The following is a 24,352-nucleotide window of genomic DNA, read 5'->3' on the forward strand; positions in this document are numbered from 1 at the left end:
ACCAGCTGCTATGTTTTTGTAGACTCATTGTGCAAAAGCAATACGAACAGGCGACATAAAAAGATAACAGAATAGTCGATGACGTCATAAACAGCTTAGAATCATCAGAAAATCTTTTTTATATTTAATGACGGAGATAGATATCAACCTTGGCTTTTCGACTTTTTCGTTATGAGATGAATCAATAGTTATTTACCAGTGTAATTTATAATTTACTCATAATATACAAAAATATAAACACACTGGTGGTCAATAGTGAAGTAAATAATGGTGCCGTAATATAGAGTAATAGTTTATTTGCATCCTTATCCTAATGCATCCTTTATCCTATTTTTTTTGGAGAAAGTCCATTTGACCCTTGTTGAAAACGTTTTGAAAACCATAGAAAAACAAGCAGCATAGAAGCTATTTTTTCTACTCTGTTGACAAAGAAAAATTAATAACGGTGTTCAAATGGGTTTAACGTTAATGTATTGTTTACACATTACATAGTGAAAACATAAGTAACACAAAGTTTTTTGTTTTGCTTAGCATGAAACTAAATGAAGAAGTAAAACCTGAGGCTGGGGACGAGATAAACTCTGCGGAAAGCAACAACCCACAAGGGCAAAGCTGGGAAGCGCCCGAGAAAGTTTATGATGTACAAGAATTATATAATTGACTTTGTATAATTTGTATCATTAACAAAAATTATGTGTATATGATTGAATAAAGGAAAATAATTAGTTTTAATGTACAATTGTTCTGTTTCGTGTTCTTCTCCGACAAGACAGATTCTTAGACACAGCAGTTACGTCTGGATAAAACATTTCGGATGTTTGGTTCCATATGGAAAGGATTCTTTTTGCTCACAAAGCTGTATTTATAAATACGTTGTCGGTTGTTTTCTGGTCAATGAATGTGCTCACACAGTAAATAACACACCTTGGATGGAACCAAATTCATCAGTAAAAATCTTCTCAGGCACATAAAAGTGCAACTAAACAACTTGCCATCGTTTTCATTTTGAGCAACTTCAATGCGTAGTTTTTTCGACCAATTGAAATACTAATAGCCCGAGTGTTTACTAAAACGCACCGCACAGGACCGACATGTATATACTAGTAGTGGGTTAAAGCAATTTAATATTTCTCCAAAGAAATTTTGCCATACCGATGTATAGACATGCAGTTATAATTCAGTTTATCCTGAAATATACCGGATAGTATACGGATGAGACAAAAGCCTACGATTGACGGTGTTCGATGAGTTTGCTTCTCCGTTAGCATCAGTGTAAGGAGGTGCAACAGGAAAGAACTGCAATGATCCACAAACTGTGCGTAGTAAATTTACTTTTGGACCGGTGAAAACCCGTCAAAGGATATCCACTAGTGAGTTTAAAAGCAGCTCAACCTTTTCTACAGCACTCACTGTTTCGGGTCTACTTGCGAGTGGTAACTACAACCATGAAGGGATCTACTATTCTTCTATCGTTAATTCTGTTGTTCCTACTCATTGACATAGGCTCATCAGGATGGTAAGACTGTGGTATAAATATTGAAATATATATATATATATATACTTAGGAACACTATGCACGGACTTGAAAAGTAGTTTAATCATAAACATTACTGCCAAGGTATAGTGGTGTATATAGAATACATCGTGTAGACGTTTCGACAATCTCTGTTGTCATCATCAGTACATGTAATTTTAAAATCTAAGTATATTGGATGCCACCACGGTATTGATGTCAAGCTCATGTACTGATGATGACAACAGAGATTGTCGAAACGTCTACACGATGTATTCTATATACACCACTACCTTGGCAGTAATGTTTATGATTATATATATATAACTTGCTGCGAATATGGCATATCAATGTGCTGACATGTGCGCTTGTAAGTAGGTACTCAATGTGTCTACAGGATACGGTTCCGGCGACGAAGCAGAAGGCGATGTCCCGCACAAAACTGCTCATGGAGAAAAGGATCTTGCAGTAAGACATGCGGCAGAGGATATTACCACTTTTACAAGAAAACAGGCAACAGATGCGGCGGAACTTGCATTAAACCGCGCCAGACCTGTCATCTCAGATATTGTCCAGGCAAGTATTTCCTTATTGTTTGTGATAACACAAGTTTATCCCCATGTCTGTGATAACACAAGTTTGTCTAACAATTCGCAGTTAACTGTCAATTGTACGGATGGGGCTCTTGGGGACGATGTTCCAATACTTGCGGTAAATACGGGGTCCAAATTCGGAATCGCAGAATCAAGGTTGCGCCTCGATGGGGTGGAGCACGTTGTCCAGCGACAAAGGTGTGTGTGATATTGATTCGAAATTCTTCATGACAATCATGAAGCATGCTACCCGAATCGTGTTCTTCGATGAATCATAAAGCAATGCGCATGCAAAAACCTACGTTTGACACTATATGTTGTGAGTTGCTCTTTTTTCTCTGCAGCAAGTTAGAAGATGTATCGGGAAAAGAGAAATATGCAGATGGAAATACATCGGATGCAGCAAGTCTTGTGGAAGAGGGCTAACTGTTTACAGACTCACCAGTTCTAATCGATGCCGGCTCTGCAGGGCGCCTGTTAGATCCTGCTTTGGAAAAAAGTGTGGTCAGTATCAAAAAAAATTCCAATCATAAACATTTGTCGGAACTAGCCTGCAGACATTTATTTTGTAGAGACAAATGTCATTACATTACATTACGATTACCACGTAAACAGGTAATTAGTTTCATCTTTTTGATTTATGATTACAAATTAGGTTCAAAAGCTTTTGGATATTGCTGTCCACAGCACACTTTAAATGTTATAGCTTTGCCACACAAACCAATAGAACAAAAAAACTGAAGTCTGCTTTATGACGTATGAATACTATTACTATGTTGCAATCGTTAGTTGGTTGGAGTAGAGCGCTACGATTGTCAAACGTTTTTTTAATTGCAGAAGAGCATTATCACAAAAATGCACATATAATTGGCCTAAATTCAAATTGCAATCGGTACAATGGTAGTCATTACAGCTGGTATTATCCAAAAAATGTTTTGTAGGTCCAATTTGTCCACCAACTAATTGGAGCAGATGGGGTTCTTGTAAAATCGTTGGAGGAAAGGGTATCATGACTCGCAGCCGAACACTCGGGTCACTAAGCTGCACGAAAAAATGTTCAACGGCTCGGGTAAACAACACAAGTTTTGTTTGTCGGCCCCACCTATATTTTTGCAAAATAGTGCAAGTATTTGGTAATGACAAGCATCTGCGTCGTGACGACTTTAAAAAAAGCATATTGTATACCACACGTAATATGCATTTCTAACAAAAGGAAATAAGGCAGATGTAATAAAATTAGTCCAAGGATTTTTTTTTTTCAATGATAACATTTGCTAAAGTATAAAAACTGACATCACAGGAGTTATTAACTAATAATAATCATCGTATATTTGTTTGTAGCAATCCAAGCCATGTTGCATGACTAGGTACTGTCCAGTGCGCTGGAAGTGTACAAGGAATTTGAAAAGGCCTTATTTCAGCAATCGCCGACTGTGCCATGGAGTTTGTCCATTGCCAAGACCTCGACGATGTAGACGCAGTTGCGGACGCGGAGACGAAAAGTATGCTTTTGATTTTTGACGAAGTCAAACACCTTTATTTTTCGGACAATTTCTACGATTTTAGACCTGTCAATAACCCAAGCAACGAGGTGGAAGACATTACTTCAAACATTCAACAAGAGGACCTTGCAAACCCTAAAGAAATTACGACAGAACAAAGTTTCACAGATATTGTGGATGAAAGGTTTGCTACATTTTTTTTAATGGTTTACAATGAGTTAAACATTCTCATAACCCCAACGGTTATTTGGCTATTTGATGAAAATATGAGCAAGAAAGCATGTAACTTTTTTTTTTAGAATAATTAGAGCCGTGTGTTACGTTATCAATTTGGTATAAAATTTTTTTGATATTATTTATTTTTTTAATTGTTTTTAGTGACCTGGAAAATGTCAACCAACCTGAAGAAAGTGAAATTATTCCCGAAGAAAATGTCCTAACACTTGCGGATGAAAACGAAACCGATGATAATAAAGACAAGGACAATGTAGAGGATTTTCAAGAAGACCAGGTTACAGATGTTGCTAACAACGAGAACAGCGATGTAGATACAAGCAACGATGCAATCGATTCTGACAAATTAGACGAAGTTGCTGAAGAACTTCAAAACTTGGAAATGAGTGAAGACGAAAGTAATATTGATGATGCTGAAAGCTCTGCTGAAGACTCTTTTGATAACCCAGACCTTGAAGATGAAGAAAATGGTGCCAAAGATTTGGACGAAACAAAAGATTCCAAAAAAGAAGAAAATAATGATGAAAATTCTGTTAAAAAAACAACAACAGATGATGAAACTGCAGAAGTTTCTGATGGTGATTTTGAAGTTGAAGGAGCTGGCGAAGGGGAAGAGTAGAAAAGAGTGAACAAGCACTGACGAATTTTAAATTAATCATTAGCACACTTTGAATACTTTGACTAAAACAAAAACTCTTGAAATTTATGTAGGCTATGTCACATACCGATTTCCAACAAAACTGGTTTAACCAAAAGTCTGCTTTGTCACTGTCAAATTGCTTGTTTATTGTGTGTCGTTCTTGTTTCGCATCTCGATGTAATTTTCAATATAAATGGATGTGGTTAGTTAGCTTATTTCAAATACAGAAAAAATGTCTTGTTACTTGGGTTGTCGTGATTTTTCTTGGTTATGGTGTTTGCAATTTTATACACATTCAGCCTGTAAAAAAACAGAGATAGTACACCTAGAAATGTTATTCAAGCCCGCACCATGTACGCATTGGAACGAAGCAGGCAAGATAAGATTTGTGGCAAAACAATTGACTTTTCATTTTTCATTAGCCGCAAGGTGTCGCTAAACGGCAGTTGAAAAAGAAAAAAGGTTGGGTGTATATATAGCGTGCAAATGCGCACGTTTGTCTACTCAGTTTGGCCAAAAAAGCCTTGTCGTGGTTTGCGCTGGCGTGTTAAGGGTTTGTTAATGTTTTTCTTAATCAGTGTTCAGCAAAGGTACGTTTTCTTGTAAAATATACTTGCAACTTAGGTATTCGTAGCTTTTGTTTGATTTTCTTTCAATTTAAATTGACAGAGCGTTGTAGCACAATCGGGAAAATCCCGGAAAGGGGAATCAATACCACATTTTGGAAGTCGCAAACTTAAGGTGGCTGTACACAGACTGCGTATTCCGTCAACGTGCGTAAACGCATGCGAAAAACGGTCCGTATTCTGACGTGCGTAAACGGACCGAATTTACGTTCCGAATGTGGATGCGTTAGGTGGTATACACAGGATCCGAACGATGCGACGTTTCGCTTGAATGCGTCCTACTCCAAATCAGTTGTTTGGCTGTTCGAAGCAGGAACACCGCTAATTTCTTGCATTTGGGTTATCACCGTGGTGGTGGGATTTAATATTGCTGAACACGAACACACCGACCAAAAAATGCAATTTAAAATGTTTACAATTGACATTATCCAACCTAACCTTCGCATAAACTCAACTCATTTGCTAGTGACAAGCCTTGCTCAAATAAGATAGCAGTACAATAACATCGCTAGTAAAAAAACAAATGTCACAAAATATTATTTTTTTCCCCTTAAATACAGTTTTGAAGCAGACGAAATAAAAAAGTACAAACACACAGTGCACATGAGCAATATGTTTAAATGGTAAAACCAGGGATGAACAAACACTGAAAGGATTTTTTTGTGTAATTAAAGAATTTCATTTGCTTTTAAAACCCTCCTGATACCCTCTTTTGATTGCCTCAAGCGTTTTCTTATTTTGGAAAGATGAAAGGCAATCCTAGCATCAGTAGGTGGCTTCTTATAATTTATAAGGCAATGTGCTGGTTGTTGCCTGCAGGTCTCTTACAAATAACAAAAACATGAATGCAAAAATATGTACAAATTAGTTTAGAAGTACTTTTGTTTATTTAACAAGTGCAATCTTTCATTTCATTTGACTTTTCTGGTTTGTTTCCATCTCTCATATTAAACACAAACCTTGCAAATTACAGCAAAGATGTGAAAAATAATACGAGTCCATGCCTTACAAGGTAACGTAGTAGGTTTATTACAAATATGGAGCATAAATCATTTAATTTACATACCTGTGGTGTTGTGTATAAATCTTAAACCATTGGATTTTCTGTCTTTTTATATAGGTGTTGCATATGTCACCCTTTTCCTGGAGAAAAAAGTAACAGACAGAAGTCACATATACTTCAAACTTGATAAGCAGATTAAACCCTCCCCAATGTACAATAAAAAGTTGTCAAAACAATTTGTGGTAAAAAACACAAAATATCTATAACCATTAAAAATGTATCCACATTGTAATAAAAATTAGTTAAATTACCTGTTAAACCAAACTCTGCTGAAGTTGAATTACAGGCATTTATAAGGTAGATTTCTCTCCAAAGCAGGTTTCTCTCTAACTAGTTTTTCTTGTTAAACTTGATTTCTTTAGTTGATATTGGTCAATCAAAGGATTCTACAAATGATAACTTAATAATGTTTCATGATAACTTCATAACGTGCATTTTTCACAGATTGTTGCAGAAACATCAATCAGTCCTTAAGTGTATGTAAACAACAACTATGGACTTATGATTTCATAAGCAACATCCTAAATATTAATACAACATAGTTCCGAATTTCTAAACCCTGATGGCATATTTGCAGTTTCCTTTTTCAGAAACTTGGTGTTCAATGACATTAACTGCCAGAACTAACTGTTATGAACTGACGCTTTCCTGAACCCTTTGTTTCCCGGAATGTTATTGTTACTTACATTATTAGCTTTTTGTATCCCGCTGTTGTTCTGCATTCCAGTCGAGTTCGAAGCCTGTCTTTTTGGCGATTTAATAATAAAACCTTGATATTACTTCACTTCTATTTATTATTAGAAACAAGAGGGCTTTAGGTCTTGTGATTTTATCAAAATAATTAATACGATCAGCCAATCTAGAAATACCTCTCAGTTCTGCACTATCACTACAGCGAAAATCGCATGCGTATCGTCCGAAAAAATAGAACATGTTCTATTTGTTCGGATGGCCTCGCGTTAACGTCCGTTTCGGACAAAACGCATGGTTCGCATTCTGTGTATACACGTCGACGGAAGGCGACGGACCGAAATTTACGCGCGTATACGCATGACGGACGAAAACGGACCGAAACGGATCCTGTGTACAGCCACCTTTAGTAATGGGTCCTGGAAACAACGATGTTCCGAAGTTTACCAATGATTCCGATAATTTGTCAGAACGCATTAAATCCCGAATTGCTTCTGGGGATAATTTTTTTTCTTTGGAATTCTTTCCACCCAGAACGGAACAGGGGGCTTCAAATTTGATTGGACGGTAAGAAACAGCGATTACTAGACAGTTTTCTTACTTGATTTAACTGATTTTGACCAAAAGTTAAATACTCATAAGAGGTAAATTAAGTTTTAAATGCAGAATCTTAAAGACAATGTTAATAAATATGTTGAGAATTGTTTTAGCTTTGCTTAAAGTTGTCAAAAAGTTATGTTATTTGTTGAATAAAATATAAACCAATGCATAAGGTCTAAGTATTGCATGTTTTTATTTAATAAAACGAATTTTGACACACAGCCTTAACTAGCACTTATGTTGTGGTATTTTTGTTTGTTTTAGGATCTAATCTATAACAATGATGATTGATTAATTTGGTGTTGTTTATTTGCATCCCCATGTTTTTTTAATTAAAGTGCCATGACATATTAGACATAACTTGGCATTCTTTTAATTTTACAGATTAGATCGAATGGGAGGGGGTGGCCCGCTCTTTATCGACATAACATGGCATCCAGCTGGTGACCCAGGAGGAGACAAGATAACATCATCAACTAAAATTGCTGGGACTGTCCTCACATATTGTGGCCTTGAGACTATGTTACACATGACCTGTATCAATCAATCTGCAGATACAATGTTAAAGCATCTTGAGAAAACTAAAAGTCTTGGAATACGAAATATTCTTGCTCTAAGGGGAGGTATTAAAGTATGTGTGATAACATAAAATACTTTATTCATATTAACGGTTGTTATATATTTTACCTTAGATTGTGAAGATGAAAATAGACCATTAAATGATGATGGCTTCAACTATGGTGTGGACTTGGTCAAATTTATTCGCAAACACTATGGTCAATATTTTACTATTTGTGTGGCTGGTAAGTAAATGCCATAAGATGGAAATTTGCATTATATCCTTTATGCCATCATTGCAAAGCATTTAATTGTTTTTGCAGGATATCCAAATGGCCATCCTGATAACCCTTCATACAAAAATGACTTACACTATTTGAAGGATAAGGTGGATGCTGGGGCAGATTTTATAATTACTCAGCTTTTCTTCAAAGCTAATGACTTTTTGCAGTTTGTTGATGATTGCAGAGACATAGGCATTCTTTGCCCCATTATTCCTGGCATTTTTCCAATACAGGTTTGACATTTTCTGCTTTTACATTGTAGTTTGTTTTGTGTTTAAGTATTGCTTTTTTGTAGACTAATCGCTCCCTTGTACAACTGACTAAGTTGTCTAAATTGGACATTCCTGAGGAGGTAGCCAATGTAATTGAACCGATCAAAGAAAATGATGCTGCTATACGGAAGTATGTGTTTTATTAAAAGATTTTAATTTTACAATTCATTCCAACTCTTACTTCTAATTTAGATTTGGAATAGACTTTGCAACTGACATGTGCCGAACTCTTCTAAACTCTGGAAAAGTGAATGGGCTTCACATGTATACACTAAACTTAGAAACAGCAACAGCACAAATATTAAAAAACCTTGGTTAGTTTAATTGGTAACATGTCACAAATATCACTTTTGATTTCTCAAATGTTTTATTTATTAAGGTTTATGGTGCACTGAAGTGGCAAGACCATTGCCTTGGAGAGCATCTGGAAAGCTTGAAAGAAAAAGTCATGAAGAGATTCGACCAATCTTTTGGGTCGATAGACCAAAGAGTTATATCCATAGAACACAGGAGTGGGATGAATTTCCAAATGGACGATGGTGTATATTATAAAATGCTTCAAATGGTTTGATTTTTAGTGAAGCTAATTTTTTGAAGTACAGTCAAACTTCAATACTATGCCACCTTGATAGTATGCCACCCTTGATACTATACCACTTTTGATCGCCACCAACTAAATTCAATAGAAAATATATTTACTATGCCACCCCTTACCCTTGATACTAAGACATGAGAGTACAGTATTACTGTATTAACGGTCTGGTTCCGGATTGAAAATTGGGCCTTCTGACAATTTTCGGTTTGAGCTCATGATAAAACAGAGAAAACATGAAAAACAAATCGTTGAGTAAACAAACGTTGTCATGTTAAGAGGTTTCACGGCTTTGCAGCAAGTTATGTAAACGCCGTTCCGTGCTTGTGTCACGACAAAACTAACAGATCTTGTTTGTTCTATGCACAATCTATCCATTTTTTGTGATAAATTATACTGTATACTGTAATAAATTACAATCGTACAACACAACGTGGCATTACAGTACATTGTCACGTCGCAAGGCTATTTTTACAACCAACCCTCGCTATTATGCCACCCTCGCTACTATGCCACTTTCTCTCTGTCCCAAAGGGTGGCATAGTATCGAAGTTTGACTGTAATTAATTGTTATTTGAATTGAAAATATCATCTCGATAAACTAAAATCTTAAAAAGTCTTTGTTTGTTTGAAAATTTGATAACGAATTACCTATATACATACAATTAACATTTTCTATGAGACTTAAGTTTAAACTTCAAATTTAGGGGTGATTCAGCTTCGCCAGCTTTTGGTGAACTAAAGAATTACCATCTTTTCTTCCTGCGATCAAGGACACCTGTCTCTAAGTTGAAACAGCAATGGGGTGAAGAGCTTAACTCTGAGGAAGATGTCTTTCATGTTTTTGAACATTTCATCAATGGAAAGAAAAACCAGAATGGTGTTAAAGTAAGTCATACTACCATCAACGAAATCCTCAATGAAACAGAACTTGGATAGGTATTTAAATTGAAAACTTGAGTATTTTTGCTAGTGATGGGACGATACCAGATTTTGAAGCGAGTACCATATCAATACTGAGTACAAGTACCATGTGTATATACCTTCGAAAAGCTTCGATATCGATTACCGAGTACAAGTACCGATTACTTAAATATAGTGTTGTACTTGGTTGTATATCACCAGCTATTTTCATACCCACACAAACACATCCAGAAGCATGTAGAAAAATTCTAATTCCACTCGATTTACGGAAACTGACGGAATTTTTTCCCGATTTTGTGCTGTCCGAAGCAAATGTTGGCACATAGTTGCTCGTATTTTTATAGTATGAACCAACCTTCAGTATTGAACGTTGGTATCAAAAGCTGAGGCAAAATATTTCGATACCGAGTACGAGTATCGATACCACTGAAAATATTCGATACCGAGTACCGGGTACTCGTCCCATCACTAATTTTTGCAAATACACTACCTTGCAGGTATGTTTTCTTCTTGGCTCATCTGTTATAAAAGTCTTGTATGTTGTATCAGGTTACAGAAACTCCATGGAGTGATGATGGCCTTTCGCCAGAAACAGCGTTGCTTAGTGAAACACTTGCCAAATACAACGCGCTAGGTGTCTTGACAATAAACTCACAGCCAAATGTCAACGGTGTTCCTTCCACTCATCCTATTTTTGGTTGGGGTGACAAGGGTGGTTACATCTACCAGAAGGTGGGCAAAAAGATAACATTCTGATTTTAATGCGCATGCAAATCAATTGTTCAAGGTTCATGCAGAAATAGCTTACAGGAAAATTGTGTTGTGTATTATCATTATATTGTTTAGCAACTATAGAAAAAAGGCCTAATATATGTCACTGAAATAACTTTGCAAGTTTTATTTGCTTGTTGATCAATTTTTTCATGTAACAATGTCAAAGGAGTAATAAATGTTTTTGTTTTACAGGCCTATTTGGAGTTCTTTGTGAATGAAACAAATGCACAGGCTTTAAAACAGGTTTTGTCTGAATATGAACCTCGAGTTTTGTATCACATTATTAACCGCTGTGGAGAGGAAGATTACACCAATGCTGATCGCAAAGTTCCAAATGCTGTTACTTGGGGTATTTTTGGAGGCAAAGAAGTTATTCAACCTACTGTGGTAGACCCTGTCAGCTTCAAAGTTTGGAAGGTAAGAAACAGATTTGCTGCTGGGACTAATATAAGATTACAGACCTGAACCATATATGTCAATGATATCCCTTTAACTGAGAGGCCTGGAATGTACACTCTGCTAATGCCTTGAAAGTTCCCAATTAAGCATGTTTTAAACATATAAAAGTGAATAAATGTGGAAAAAATTAGCTAGACATACTATACAGAAAGAAGACATATAATACATTCTCTTTCATGACGTCATGTCCCAGAAAACAAGTTTGCAAAAGACATATAATGATCAAAATTAATGTAATTATTAAACATTTAAAGCAGGGGTGGAGAACCTGCGGCCCGCGTCACAATTTTGTTAAAGTACAGCATAAAAAACAACAACAATAAAATGTTTATGTACAAATATTTACTTGAAAAGACTTCGACATTTCCACATTTGACGCCAAACTTATTAAAATTGCCACACATTCAACCACTTGCTGTATTTGTGACGTAACAGTCACTCGATTGTCTCTCCTTGCAGTAACAAATCATTTGCCATGTGGTGTTAGTTTAAAATTGATTTTAGAGCTATTAGCGCGGATCCTTATACTGTTTCTTAAATATATTCGGTATAATGGAGCTAGGGTGTTCCAGAAAGAATGGACAGATTTTAGCGGAATTAAGTGATCAAAGAAAAAATCAAATCTGGAGCGATGAAATATAAATTCACTTGTGTGCTTAGGGTATTATTACACGGAATTTGAAAATAAAAAAAATATTTGGCCTGCCCGAAAATGTTGTGTAATTCATGCGACCCGCGGTACTAAGTAGGTTCCCCACCCCTGATTTAAAGGCTCACCATCTCAACATTTCCTGGAAAACACTTGTTTACATACTGCTGCTACCTATTGTTTATGACAATTTATTTTCTTTTTCGGCAATGAAAATGTTTGTAAATAAAATAAGCACAGCTAAGCTAATTAAATATACATTTTAAACTTTGTGAAAATTCTATCAAACTGAAGAAGGTTTGGATGAAATCTCTGTCCTCCAAGCCTCAAAATTTGCTATGCCTATCCTGCATAAAGTATTTTTTCATTTTTAAAAAGGATGAAGCATTTGCACTGTGGTTGGAGAAGTGGGCAAAACTCTATGATGACAAATCCCATTCCAGAGAAATCATAGAGGACATTGCAAGCAACTACTATCTTGTGAACTTGGTTGACAATGATTATCCCAACGAAAATATCTTGTGGGAAGTCCTGGACAAAATGTTACACATTGCGCAAACATCTAGAGATAAAAATGAAAATGTTATTACACATGTTGTAGAAAAAAGCTTGAATGGACATAGCCATGTAAATGATAAAATTGTTGCCTAAATTGCTATTTCCTTGCCAGTTACTTTTTGGTTCCTACCTGTATTCTTGTCCACATACGTTACTCCTACTGTTGCACAAGACATGAAGCTTATGAACAATACAATGTGATGCTGTTTGTAAAAAGAATTGCACCAGTTATATTACACCTTTGTTTAAATAGTGTATTACAATAAACACAATTCTAACTGCAAATTACAAACAGAAAGTATATAAGTGTGGTAAAATTGCAAATTCAAAAAGTACAAAAAGGAACACATTTGCTGGAACAGTTGCTTGCAACAAAACACAAGCAGTAAAGTCAATGATTGCCTTTGTAAGCTATGGCTTCCAGATCTTTTCTTCATGAAGAAAAACAAGTCTATTAGGTAAATGTTGTGTCCTATCTTCTTCATCTTCAGAACCAGAACTACTTTCTTCATCATTGTCTTCATTCTCCTCACCTTCATTTTCGCTCTCACCACTTGACTCTTCTTCAGAAGACTCCTCACTTTCTTCTTCTGCCAATTCCTTTTCAATCTAAATTCAGGTGAATCAGGTAAGCACATGAAATACAATGCTTACAATAAACATTTCTACCTGAAACTTTTCTTCAATTAATGGACCAAACTGCAAAGCTTCCTGGTTGTCAGGTTCATATATCAGTATCATTTTGCATAGTTTTGCTGCATCTTCCCAATACCCTGTTCTAATAACATCTACCTAAAGTTATTTTTGTATTTTTTAACTCACTATGATAACCATTATTCAAAGCATAAAAGCTATAAAATTTGTATGTCTGTCCAGGGTTTTTTTAAGGTTTGGTTTGGGTGACCGCTAAGTAGTTTTAAGAGACCGCAAGTGTTTCATTTAAATCTACTGTAGTTGCAAGCCCAAATTTTGGGAAACCGCTGGAGAAAGAAATTTCCCAAAACACCTTAAAAAACACTGTGTCTGTCTGTCCGTCTGTCTCTGTGATGTACTATAGGCAATACCAGCTTTTTGCTATCATTTTTTTAATTGGAAAAGTACTGATTAACTGATAGAGATATCTTTCAAAATACCAAGGGCTATATTTCATAAAGATTTGTATATACCGAACGTATTGAAGAAACTCTGAAAGTAGTTCAATGGGAGCGCGAATTGGTTCCTCATCTGATGATTCATCATCAGTATCACTTGTGTCACTATCACTTTCTGACTTTTCCTCTGTGGGCACGGGTTTCCCTTTTTGGCTAACCTAAAGAAAAAAAAAACATCACGGTAAAATATCAACAATATCATTCTAGTTCACTGATGAAAACATACCAAAACAGGTTCTCCATTGTTTAGTTCATGTTTATTTGGGTTCTGAGATGTTGAAAGTTCTTCGAGTTTTGTGACCATGTGGTTGTAACGAGCATCTTTTGAAGTGCCCTGGCCATCATTGCAATCAACAGACATAGCATTGGTCTGTATGCAACACTAAATCTTTTAAAATTTCCAGTCAATCAAAATCATTTTGCAAACAAGCTTTATAACAGCTTTTTTTTGAAAATAATCTCCTTTTAAAAAATAATCCTCATTTGGTTTTCACCTCCGGTTTTATGAAAAAAATTAAAAAACTAACTCGCTTTATTGAAGCTTCAAGCACTAAATTTTGTCAAAATGAAGCACAAAGTTCCAATTAAATGCACTTACAAATCCAACTGAAACGACTATATTATAAGGTAAATTTGAGCTTTAGGGGCAACTTATTGTACGATTTAACACTCCATTACCTAAAATTTATTGTTTGCAATAAAACATAACGTGTATTCGGGCGCTGGTAGGAATTGAAAATAATTCTGCGCCATTCAAAAAAATCTAAAACGGCGTACCTTCATCCCTTGGAAACTGAAAAAGAATTACAACGATTCAAACAGTTTTTTGAGTTATTATAAACCACAAGGAGGTACACTGGATACATTTTAATGTGCTTCGAGCAATAAAAAATCAAAAGAAATCCTGTTTCTATTAATATTTGACAGCGGTCATCCTTATTTTTATTGTAAGAATTGCTTCAACAGTATGAGTATTGACAGTCGCCATATTCGAAGGACAGTGTATTAAGGCTAATCGTTGGTGGTTTCTAGATTATTAGTTCAAAAGTTTCCTTTTATTGCATATTTAATTGGTGATGGACTGATGGTGCAAACTGAGTTCGTCTGATCTGAAGTACAACGTTATGAAACGTCACCGTAAAGTCACGTGATATCGAGATGCATGAAAAAGATTATTTATATTGAAAAGTTAATTACACGCAGGTTTTTACCAAAATATTCAATGGATCGAAAAACAACAAATTTTGTTTCACCTGATTAGCATGTTGTCTTTTATTTTACATTACCGGCTAATTTCTCATGGATGAATGCGTTTACCGACATTGGGGTTCAAAAAGCTTTAATCAGGGGCACTTGTCCTCAATCAACCGGCAAGTTACTTCAGGTTTACTCTTGCTGTCACAATCGTTTTGGTGGTGACGGGGAAGGTTTTACGTTTTGTTGTTGCTGACATTCAAACGCCATGATTTCGTCAAAGATCCTCGCCTCCTTGGGTAGAAACTTGACTAGGACAACGAAGAATGTAAGTTTCCACGTGAACACGTGTTCTAAGCTCTGTACTTCACGCCCTTATTAAATGACGTTTACTGATTTTTATTGTGTATCAAATAGTTAGTTTTATTTAATTGTACTTCAGGTTAATAACACTTTGAAAGCTACAAGCTTTATTTCCGCAAGAAATCTCAGCTCTACACAGCCAAAATATGCAGTAAAACAAGGTAAAAAAATATTTTCTGAATTATGTGGCAGTGGCAGGTTTGCACATAAAGGTGTTGCTCGTCCCTTGATAAGAAACGTGAAAGCGTATTTGCACACTTGATGCTAACAAAACAAAAGTGTTAGTCATTAGAAAAACTGAACCCTTTGTTAAATTTGTACTATTGAAACGTTACATGTCCTGTGCCCAAATTTAAATTTAGTACCTATCTGTGCTGTAACTTGAATACAATAGTGTGGGCTGTTCTATTTGAAAAAAAGTAGACAAACTGCAAACACTTTTGCATGTTGTGTTTACTTAACAGGAGCTGCAGAGTTGTCCTCCATTCTTGAAGAGAGGATTATGGGATCTGCTCCATCTGAAGATTTAACAGAAACTGGAAGAGTATTGACTATTGGTGATGGTATTGCACGTGTTCATGGCCTAAGAAACATTCAAGCTGAGGAGATGGTGGAATTTAGCAGTGGCTTGAAGGTTATTTTCAGTCTTTGCTTTTTATTTAGAGGAATTTTTGCTTTGTAACTTAAAACTTACACCAATTTGCATGTTCTGTATATGTGTCACTTCTGTAAAGAAAGGCATATCTCTTTTAAAATACATAGTAATATTGTTCACTAACACAAGGCCACAAATCTGTAGGTGTATTAAATTCATACTAATACTGTTTCTAAGACCCAAATATCCAATCAAACCGTATCAACACTTCTTTCTTTTCCCTGGCTTAAATTTAATGAAAACAAGGACACAAACTTGTACCTAATATCTTAATCATATCTCCAAAAAGTAATTTGTGAAAAAAAATGCAAATGACTTATTTTCTCTGTATATATCCATAACATTTGCAGGGGTACATGCTCATCATATTTGTTGGTTAAAAATCTTGGAAAAAACTTAGAAATCCACAACAATTTCACAATGCAAAATGTATGCTTAGCACTGGAAGATTATTATGGAAGTATTAATTCATGTTTATACTTTAGGGTATGGCCCTCAACTTGGAAAAAGACAATGTTGGTATTGTGGTATTTGGAAACGACAGGAACATCAAAGAGGGTGACATTGTAAAAAGAACAGGGGCAATTGTGGATGTTCCTGTTGGAGAAGAAATCTTGGGTCGTGTTGTTGATGGTCTTGGAAACCCATTGGACGGCAAGGTACAGTTTTTTGGAGCCTGTTAAACATGAATTTATTGCAGATTGTTAAACCGGATATAACAGTTTTACCAACTATACATTTTACAATTATTCTATAGGGTCCACTCCAAACTAAACACAGACGCAGAGTTGATATCAAGGCCCCTGGAATTATTTCACGTATCAGTGTGAGTGAACCTATGCAAACTGGGCTGAAGGCTATTGACTCCTTGGTGCCCATCGGAAGAGGACAGCGTGAACTGATTATTGGGGACAGGCAAACTGGGTATGTTTACAGTTGTATATTGCAGAGTTTGACAAATATGCACATTTAGACATTGGGTTATGGTACAAGTTTTTTGCATTTACATAATAAGTATCCATTTGTTGGCATCTAACAGCTTGTGTCTAATGTCAAAAATTCCATTTGAAAGAGTGTTAACAGTCGAAAGCCTTTGACCTTCCAGGCCAGGTACGTTTGTGAGTAAAATCCTTGCGATTTAACTCCAAAGATTTTGACACTAAAACAAAATATCATGTACTGTGCTTTTTCGTTGACAACTTGTGCTTGCAATTGTATTTCGAACCCTTAAATGAAAATGCAATGTTTATATTGAAAGAAAAGTTCTCTGTAGACATATATGGTCGACATGTAAATGAATACATATTTTGGAAAGGGCTGCCCAACTCTGTCTACATTACTTTGGCAAAGAATGCCTTGGAATTTGTATTGTTGGCAATTTTATGAACTTTATATGTTGCAAGTATATCCTAAGTTACACATTTAAAAATACATCCATGCCACAATTTATTTGGTCCAGATTCAGACCATAAAGATGGTCACCAGTTGGATACATTTATTTACAAGCAGAATTATTTTTTTAAGTACTTCTATCTTAATAACATGAGAAATAAACATCGTAATAACATGAGAAATAAACATCGAATACATTGCAGAAAAACTGCAGTCGCTGTTGATACAATTATCAATCAGAAGCGATTTAATGATGGTTCTGATGAGAAGAAGAAGCTTTACTGTATCTATGTTGCTATTGGACAAAAACAGTCTACGATCACACAGCTTATTTCTCGTCTTGAATCAACAGGTATAAAATTATTTTTTCTCACTGTCATTTGCTTAATTTGTTAAATTCAGTCTTTGAAAAACCTACATTTCATGCCTTCTACAAAACTGTGTTGACATATGAACTTGCAAAGCCTTCTTGTGCTTCTGCATTGTGGTTTTGTATCCTTATCTTATTATTTCTTGAAAATTATCTTTTAATAGTGCTGCAAAGCCTTGGTGGTCAGTCTAGCACAGTGGTTCTCAACCTTTTTTCTTTCGTGGCCCACTTTCATTGCACAAAAATTCTGTGGCCCAGTATATTTTTATGAAAGAAAGAAACAACTATAAAGTAGGTTCAGAACAACAACAAAAAAACTGCAGGACATATTTCAAACAGATAATAAGTTCAAAATAAGTTAATGCAAAAAATTATAAAACAGCACTTTCCCTTTAATCAAGCACTTTCAGTTATGACCGAATAATTGGACAATTGATATGCTGCTATTATATGGCTTTATTGTAATCACAAAGTAGTGTATTACATCATAAACATACGGGGTTGCAGAAACTTAAAGTAACTTTATACTGTAAATAGAATAATTCAAAATCTATTTACATTCCTTCTCAATTCCTCACCAATCCATTATTCTTGTAAAATTGAGTGAAGTGACACAAATGAAAATTCTTAAAAAAAGCTTTATATTTGATTGGTCTGTGGCCCAATCGAAATGCTTCCATGGCCCACCATGGCCCACTGGTTGAGAACCGCTGGTCTAGCATAAAAAATGACTTTACTTAAAGCAAGCATATCATTTGTTTGATTTTAGACTCGATGAAATATTCAATTGTTGTTGTCGCTTCGGCTGCATATGCCGCCCCACTGCAATATCTTGCTCCATATTCTGCAACATCAATGGGAGAACACTTCAGAGACAATGGCAAGCATGCTCTGATTATCTATGATGATTTGTCCAAACAGGTAAAGTTATTGTGAATTTTTTTAGCATCAAGCCACTGAATGATAAGCTGCATAGAATGTTTGATGTTTTGACAAAAAGTAGAGCCTTAAAGCCCAAAAATGTCATCCTGAAATATATGCAGTGTTGCCATACTGTCCTTATTTTCAAGATTTTTCCTTATTATGGGTCCCCTTCTATGAAGGGGACACATATTGTTTTTGTCCGTATGTTTTTTTCTTTCCAACGCGGATTTGTTCCCACGTTTTGGTCAAGAAAGAATGGTTCAAACTTTTTCAAATTTACACACATTATAGATATTGGTCTAAAGATGGTCCATGTGAATTTTGACCCCGTTTGATCCCTCGGTTCACCCATAGCCCCCCAAAACGTGAAATTTTTAAAACGGCTATACTTGCTAAAGTACTTCATTTAGGAGTTATATGCTTTGTTGTTTGGTGCAATATAAGGTATTTCAAAGAATTTTGTACCTTAAAAAAAGATTTACCCATTTTCACCCCTTAAACCCCAAAATATTCGTTTCTGTCTAACGCTGGTTTGTTAAATACGTTTGGTCAAAAAAGAGTGCTTTAAATGTATTCAAATTTGCACAGATGTTAGTTATTGTTCCGAATTTGATCCTCCTGAAGTTTGACTCCAAACGACCCAGCAGTTCACCCACAGGCCCCCGAAACGAAAAAAATTAAAAACGGCTGTACTGACCCAAGTACATAATCTGAGGGTTTCATGCTTTGTTGGTTGGTGCAATGTAAGCTATTCTAAAGAATTTTGTAACTTTTTATTGGATTCACCCATGTTTACCCTTTAGACCCCCAAATAATAAGTTTTAGGCCAGAAATACAAGCCCCAATGCGCTGAAATGTTCAACAATTGTTTGCAGTAGGTTATTCGTTCAGTACTTAAAATTTTGCCTTAATCGGCCAAATAGTTACTTTTACAGCCCCTAATATGTGTACACTGTCAGTCAGATAGAAGTCTCAACTCTCAAGGGAGTGATTCACTTGTTTACGATTAAGGTGGGTGAATGCAGCGGGATTGCTCAGCTTGACGTCCGGACAGACGTTTTACGAGACAGTCGTTTCAGTGATTAGAAATCAGCTGTTTTTGTGCAGCTATGCTATGTCGTTTTATTAGGTATCAAGCACATTTTCAGTTGTGGAAAATTGTGTTAAAAACTGACCTTGAACGACAATATCAAGGTCAAAGCATGAGATTAAATTCAAAGTATTTTTCCCGTTCTTATGTACTGTTTTTTTGTAATTATATGACAATAATGATGCAAAAAGAATACGGACAAAACTTTTAAAGCTGGGTTATTGCTAAAGTTGGTTAAGTTTTTTCTTAAGAATCTAAAAATAACCAGGACGTTAAATCCGCACAAACGCACGTGTGGGGACCCATCTGTTTTTGCTTGCAAAAACAATCATATGTGTAGATCAAATGATGTGTATAGTAAATTGGTAAATATCGTATAGAATATATAAAATGAAAGTATATCAGAAAGCCACCTTTCTAGTTTTAAAGGGCAATCACTTGGAAAAATGTATTGTCCCTTTTTATAAGAAATGTTTTTGTTTTTGACTTTATTCCTTATTATGGGTCCCCTTCCATGAAGGGGACACATATTGTTTTTGTCTATATTTTTTTTTTCTTTTTTTCTTTTTTTCTTTTTTCTTTTTTTCTTTTTTCTTTTTTCTTTTTTTCTTTCTAACGCAGATTTGTTCCCACGTTTTGGTCAACAAAGAATGGTTCAAACTTTTTCAAATTTACACACATTACAGATATTGGTCTAAAGATGGTCCATGTGAATTTTGACCCCGTTTGATCCCTCGGTTCACCCACAGCCCCCCAAAACGTGAAATTTTTAGCGCGGATTTGTTCCCACGTTTTGGTCAAGAAAGAATGGTTCAAAGTTTTCCAAATTGACACACATAATAGGTATTGGTCTAAAGATGGTCCATGTGAATTTTGACCCCGTTTGATCCCTCGGTTCACCCACAGCACCCCAAAACGTGAAATTTTTAGCGCGGCTATTGTTCCCACGTTTTGGTCAAGAAAGAATGGTTCAAACTTTTTCAATTTTACACACATTACAGATATTGGTCTAAAGATGGTCCATGTGAATTTTGACCCCGTATGACCCAGAGATTCACCCACAGGCCCCCGAAACGTAAATGTGTCTAACGCTCGTTTGGTCAAGAAAGACACTGTAGGCAGAAGTACCAAGAGAGTAACTCACTGGTTTACGATAGCGGGAGGGCTCAGCTTGACGTCGGACAGACGTTTTACGAGACATCGTTTCAGTGATTAGAAATCAGCTGTTTTGCACAGCAATGCTATGTCGTTTTATTAAGTTATCACTCACATTTTTAGTTTTGGCGAAGGTTTTACACCTATGACGTGATTTAAGCCTAATAACCGTGCTTCGGTTTTGTATATGTCAAGAAAAACTTTGTTAATAAAAGTTAAGATGAAAAAATTAACTTGACTTTTTTGCCAAATAAATGTTTTTTTAAATGCTCGCTGTCAGGTTGGCCGCCGCATGATCACGGGTTACTTAAGGTCAACTTGTCGGTATTACAAACACAGCTCAGAACTTTCTTCATAACGTAGCGTTTTTTTAACAATCAATTTAGGAGTCAATACTCAAGGCATGTATAAATTAGGCTTAACAGTATTGTTGAACACGAATGACGGCGTGCTATTGAAAACGGTGTCAAAAGGTCAAACAGTCGTTTGGCGTGTGCACCCTGAGAGGTTACTACAGGTCAATGGTACTCATTTTGCGAAACAAAGTTATATGAAAAACAATTTGTTATGTATACACTTGTAGCAAATTGCTTTTTAATTTAAAGTGTCTGTAACACAACTGTTACAGCTTTCTCAAAAAAATTGCCCGACCTTGGAGGACTATATCTGGGTTAAAGCAAGAGATTAGATTTAAGTCTTTGTTACGTTTTTTTAATGTTTTTGTAATTACATGACAATAATAGTGCAAAAAGAATACGAACAATTTTTTTTATTGTTGGGTTAATGCTTTCTAAAAATTTGTCCTTAAGAATGTAAAAATCACCGCAACATTTGTTTACCGTAAATCCGCACAAACATGCGTGTGGGGACCCATTAGTTTTTGTTTACAAAAACAATCATATGTGTAGATCAAATGATGTGTATAGTAAATTGGTAAATATCGTATAGAATATATAAAATGGAAGTATATCAGAAAGCCACTCTTCTAGTTTTGTCTTATTTTGAACATTTACAAGTCAAATCCCTGCTACAAGTAAAAGTAAACCTAGACCGGAGCTGTTGTTAGATGCGCTAAATTTTTGTATGAACAAAAAGTTGCTGGAAAAGATTGTTTCTAGCCAAAAATATGGCATATGACAATGACATGTCATGGCTTGTATGAATGCAAAAATTTGTTTAAAAACGTTTGTTTCATTACATATGAAATTTTGATTTTTTGATTGTTCTTATTTTGGGGTCCATGTCGATGGCAACCCTAAATATATGTGATATCCACAAACAAAGTCTCCAAAAGGCACTGTGATGGAATTTTTTGTGAAAAATTACTAGTTATTTGTAAAACTAAGATTTGCCCCAAAAAGCAATAGCAAAATCTCAAGGAATTGCAGGCCAAACATCTTTGATAAGTTTCACATATTTTAAATACATCATCCTTGTGCTGTAAAATAAGAAATTAGCTAGGTTATGCAAAGAATTGCGATGTGAAGTACAAAAAGGCGAGCTTCATGTAATACATCTTAACCAATTCGTCCTCTGTTTGTTGCGTCCATATTACATGGCGGTCATGATATGTGATGCAATCAAACATATTAGTAATGACAAACATTTGTATTTTTAGGCTGTTGCTTACCGTCAAATGTCCCTGCTTCTGCGTCGCCCACCTGGTCGTGAGGCTTTCCCTGGCGACGTCTTCTACCTGCATTCTCGTCTCCTTGAGCGAGCGGCGAAGATGAGCGATGCTTTTGGTGGTGGTTCCCTGACTGCTCTCCCAGTTATCGAAACACAGGCTGGTGACGTGTCAGCTTACATTCCAACCAACGTTATCTCGATTACTGATGGACAGGTTTGTGCTTGTCCTGTCTTCGTAAAGCGCTGGTCTGAGAATAAAGTAAAACATGCTGTATAATTTTGCTTGTAGATTTTCTTGGAAACCGAATTGTTCCACAAGGGTGTACGACCTGCGATCAACGTCGGTTTGTCTGTCAGCCGTGTCGGATCTGCTGCTCAAATTAAGGCTATGAAACAGGTAACACGCTGATAAGCACCACAAACGCTAGTCATTTGCCACTGATTCCACTGTTGATTTTGCGAGTTTTGAAGCCGGGCACAAACCTCGGACTCCTGCTTCCAAACAGTGGTAGCATCGATCCTGCATATTGTGCTAGAGTACTGCGCAGTAACCTAGAGACCAACGTTTGCCATCGTTGGAGCCTTTTTTGTTCGCTGTGCAACAATTTAGTTTGAAAACTTACAATGGTCAATTCATGTACTTTCTGGTTTTGCTATGTCCGAATCTATTTGTTAGGTATCCGGTACGATGAAGCTCGATTTGGCCCAGTACCGTGAGGTAGCTGCGTTCGCCCAGTTCGGCAGCGACATGGACGCCGCAACACAACAGCTCTTGAACAGAGGTGTGAGATTGACGGAACTTCTGAAACAAATCCAATACGGTAAACACAGGACTTTGTTAATACTTTCAAATCCTTGACTGCAACAATAAACCCTTGCTTCGTATATTTTAGATCCAATGGACATTGCCGAGCAGGTGACCGTTGTTTTCTGTGGTGTTCGTGGGTACTTGGATAAAATTGAACCCAACAAGATTACTGATTTTGAGGATGCGTTCGTGAAACACATGCGAGCAAACCACGCATCGCTTTTGCAAACCATTAGGTAAGTTTTTTTGGAGTACAAGTTTCAAATAGGTTTTTCATTAACAAATTGTAATCGCACCCTTTTGTTTTGTAGAACCGAAGGCAAACTCAGCGAGTCGACAGAAACCGAATTGAAGAAAATCGTAGCCGATTACGTGAAAACCTTCCAGGCCAGCGCCTGAATGAAATAAAGTTGTTATTTATTAATTTCAAAAAAGTCTACCACCAACTGTTCCTGAAAGTTTGGTTTCCTTTTCGACCAATCTCCTGTTGAAAATTCATTGTGGCTTTGACCCAAACTACCCTATGTCTTGTGTTTCTCTGTTGGCGTTCATTTGAAAAGTTCTAGTAAATGCTGTGCCATTATACCTGGTCGCTATTTCAGTAACAGTTCGGAAATAAACATTAGGTCGTTTGAAGTAGAAGGATTTGCAGTAATTTTAAGACAGTCCGATTACTGAAAGGAAGTATAACGTAAATACGATGTATTAGTAACATGTGAATGTTAGTTTCGGGAAACCTGATTATTAACGGCAGGGAGGAAATTACTGAGGATAGGCGCCCATCCACTATGTGGGAAGTATATTGGCAAACGTTTTCAAGTTTGGCTTAATGCCAACTAGTCTACGTCGGGCTAATCGTTACATTATGTATAAGGCTGTTTTAGGTTGAAAAGTTCGCTGACGATATCTGAAACGAAAGGTGACTTTGCTCTAGTCTAGATTGAAATATGACCTCGTAAAATACGGCATTTACTAACATTAGCTTACAAAAAAATATGTATTTGTTGCATAAATTATTATAGGTCCCAACTTTTTGTGTGTGCATCTGGATTGAATAAGCCCCCACTCCCTCATGCTTGTCATTTAGTAA

General features: G+C 36.1%; 3 protein-coding genes and 1 long non-coding RNA gene across 5 annotated transcripts; 2 read left to right on the forward strand and 2 right to left on the reverse strand.

Annotated features, from left to right (window-relative positions):
* Positions 1 to 4,981: 4,981 nt before the first annotated feature.
* LOC145212582 (methylenetetrahydrofolate reductase (NADPH)-like) lies at positions 4,982 to 12,734 on the forward strand. Its single transcript, XM_080080751.1, has 13 exons — positions 4,982 to 5,072; positions 5,152 to 5,218; positions 7,268 to 7,428; positions 7,846 to 8,084; positions 8,154 to 8,264; positions 8,343 to 8,536; positions 8,599 to 8,705; positions 8,768 to 8,889; positions 8,955 to 9,114; positions 9,875 to 10,055; positions 10,641 to 10,823; positions 11,058 to 11,282; positions 12,352 to 12,734. Exons 3-13 carry the CDS (start codon positions 7,274 to 7,276, stop codon positions 12,622 to 12,624), a joined length of 1,950 nt encoding a protein of 649 aa, XP_079936877.1. The 5' UTR covers positions 4,982 to 5,072; positions 5,152 to 5,218; positions 7,268 to 7,273; the 3' UTR covers positions 12,625 to 12,734.
* Positions 5,635 to 7,273, reverse strand: LOC145212585 (uncharacterized). The gene is made up of 4 exons (XR_013856741.1): positions 6,858 to 7,273; positions 6,423 to 6,557; positions 6,175 to 6,251; positions 5,635 to 5,931 (listed from the first exon to the last, which is right to left on the reverse strand). It is a non-coding gene; the product is annotated as an uncharacterized LOC145212585 (long non-coding RNA).
* A 54-nt stretch (positions 12,735 to 12,788) lies between the features above and the next one.
* On the reverse strand, positions 12,789 to 14,491 carry LOC145212584 (uncharacterized). Of its 2 annotated transcripts, XM_080080754.1 has the most exons (4): positions 13,909 to 14,487; positions 13,698 to 13,840; positions 13,201 to 13,309; positions 12,876 to 13,140 (listed from the first exon to the last, which is right to left on the reverse strand). In XM_080080754.1, the coding sequence occupies exons 1-4, from the start codon at positions 14,041 to 14,043 to the stop codon at positions 12,943 to 12,945; spliced, it is 585 nt and encodes a 194-aa protein (XP_079936880.1). In that variant the 5' UTR covers positions 14,044 to 14,487; the 3' UTR covers positions 12,876 to 12,942. The 2 variants fall into 2 exon arrangements, with proteins under 2 accessions (XP_079936879.1, XP_079936880.1); XM_080080753.1 differs by lacking the exon at positions 13,201 to 13,309 and having other exon boundaries at positions 12,789 to 13,140; positions 13,909 to 14,491.
* Positions 14,492 to 14,999: 508 nt separating this feature from the next.
* Positions 15,000 to 23,904, forward strand: LOC145212583 (ATP synthase F(1) complex subunit alpha, mitochondrial-like). The gene is made up of 12 exons (XM_080080752.1): positions 15,000 to 15,204; positions 15,319 to 15,400; positions 15,704 to 15,873; positions 16,380 to 16,553; positions 16,652 to 16,818; positions 17,490 to 17,638; positions 18,426 to 18,577; positions 22,444 to 22,668; positions 22,744 to 22,851; positions 23,131 to 23,275; positions 23,348 to 23,498; positions 23,574 to 23,904. The coding sequence occupies exons 1-12, from the start codon at positions 15,145 to 15,147 to the stop codon at positions 23,659 to 23,661; spliced, it is 1,671 nt and encodes a 556-aa protein (XP_079936878.1). The 5' UTR covers positions 15,000 to 15,144; the 3' UTR covers positions 23,662 to 23,904.
* Positions 23,905 to 24,352: the final 448 nt, after the last annotated feature.

This window comes from Phallusia mammillata, chromosome 2 (genome assembly GCF_965637545.1).
Source record: "Phallusia mammillata chromosome 2, kaPhaMamm4.hap1.1, whole genome shotgun sequence".
NCBI classification, from domain to species: Eukaryota; Metazoa; Chordata; class Ascidiacea; order Phlebobranchia; family Ascidiidae; genus Phallusia; species Phallusia mammillata.

Bases quoted from the DNA above. Each gene is read 5' to 3' on its own strand.
- LOC145212582 (XM_080080751.1), top strand. From the start codon at position 7,274: ATGGGTCCTGGAAACAACGATGTTCCGAAGTTTACCAATGATTCCGAT. The intron at 8,706-8,767 runs GTATGTGTTTTA...CTTCTAATTTAG, and splicing joins AATGATGCTGCTATACGGAA to ATTTGGAATAGACTTTGCAA. The intron at 10,824-11,057 runs GTGGGCAAAAAG...TTTGTTTTACAG, and splicing joins GTGGTTACATCTACCAGAAG to GCCTATTTGGAGTTCTTTGT.
- LOC145212584 (XM_080080753.1), bottom strand. From the start codon at position 14,043: ATGTCTGTTGATTGCAATGATGGCCAGGGCACTTCAAAAGATGCTCGT. The intron at 13,841-13,908 runs GTATGTTTTCAT...TTTTTTCTTTAG, and splicing joins ACAATGGAGAACCTGTTTTG to GTTAGCCAAAAAGGGAAACC. The intron at 13,141-13,697 runs GTATATACAAAT...ACCTGAATTTAG, and splicing joins GAGTTTCTTCAATACGTTCG to ATTGAAAAGGAATTGGCAGA.
- LOC145212583 (XM_080080752.1), top strand. From the start codon at position 15,145: ATGATTTCGTCAAAGATCCTCGCCTCCTTGGGTAGAAACTTGACTAGG. The intron at 16,819-17,489 runs GTATGTTTACAG...AATACATTGCAG, and splicing joins ATTGGGGACAGGCAAACTGG to AAAAACTGCAGTCGCTGTTG. The intron at 23,276-23,347 runs GTAAACACAGGA...CGTATATTTTAG, and splicing joins TCTGAAACAAATCCAATACG to ATCCAATGGACATTGCCGAG.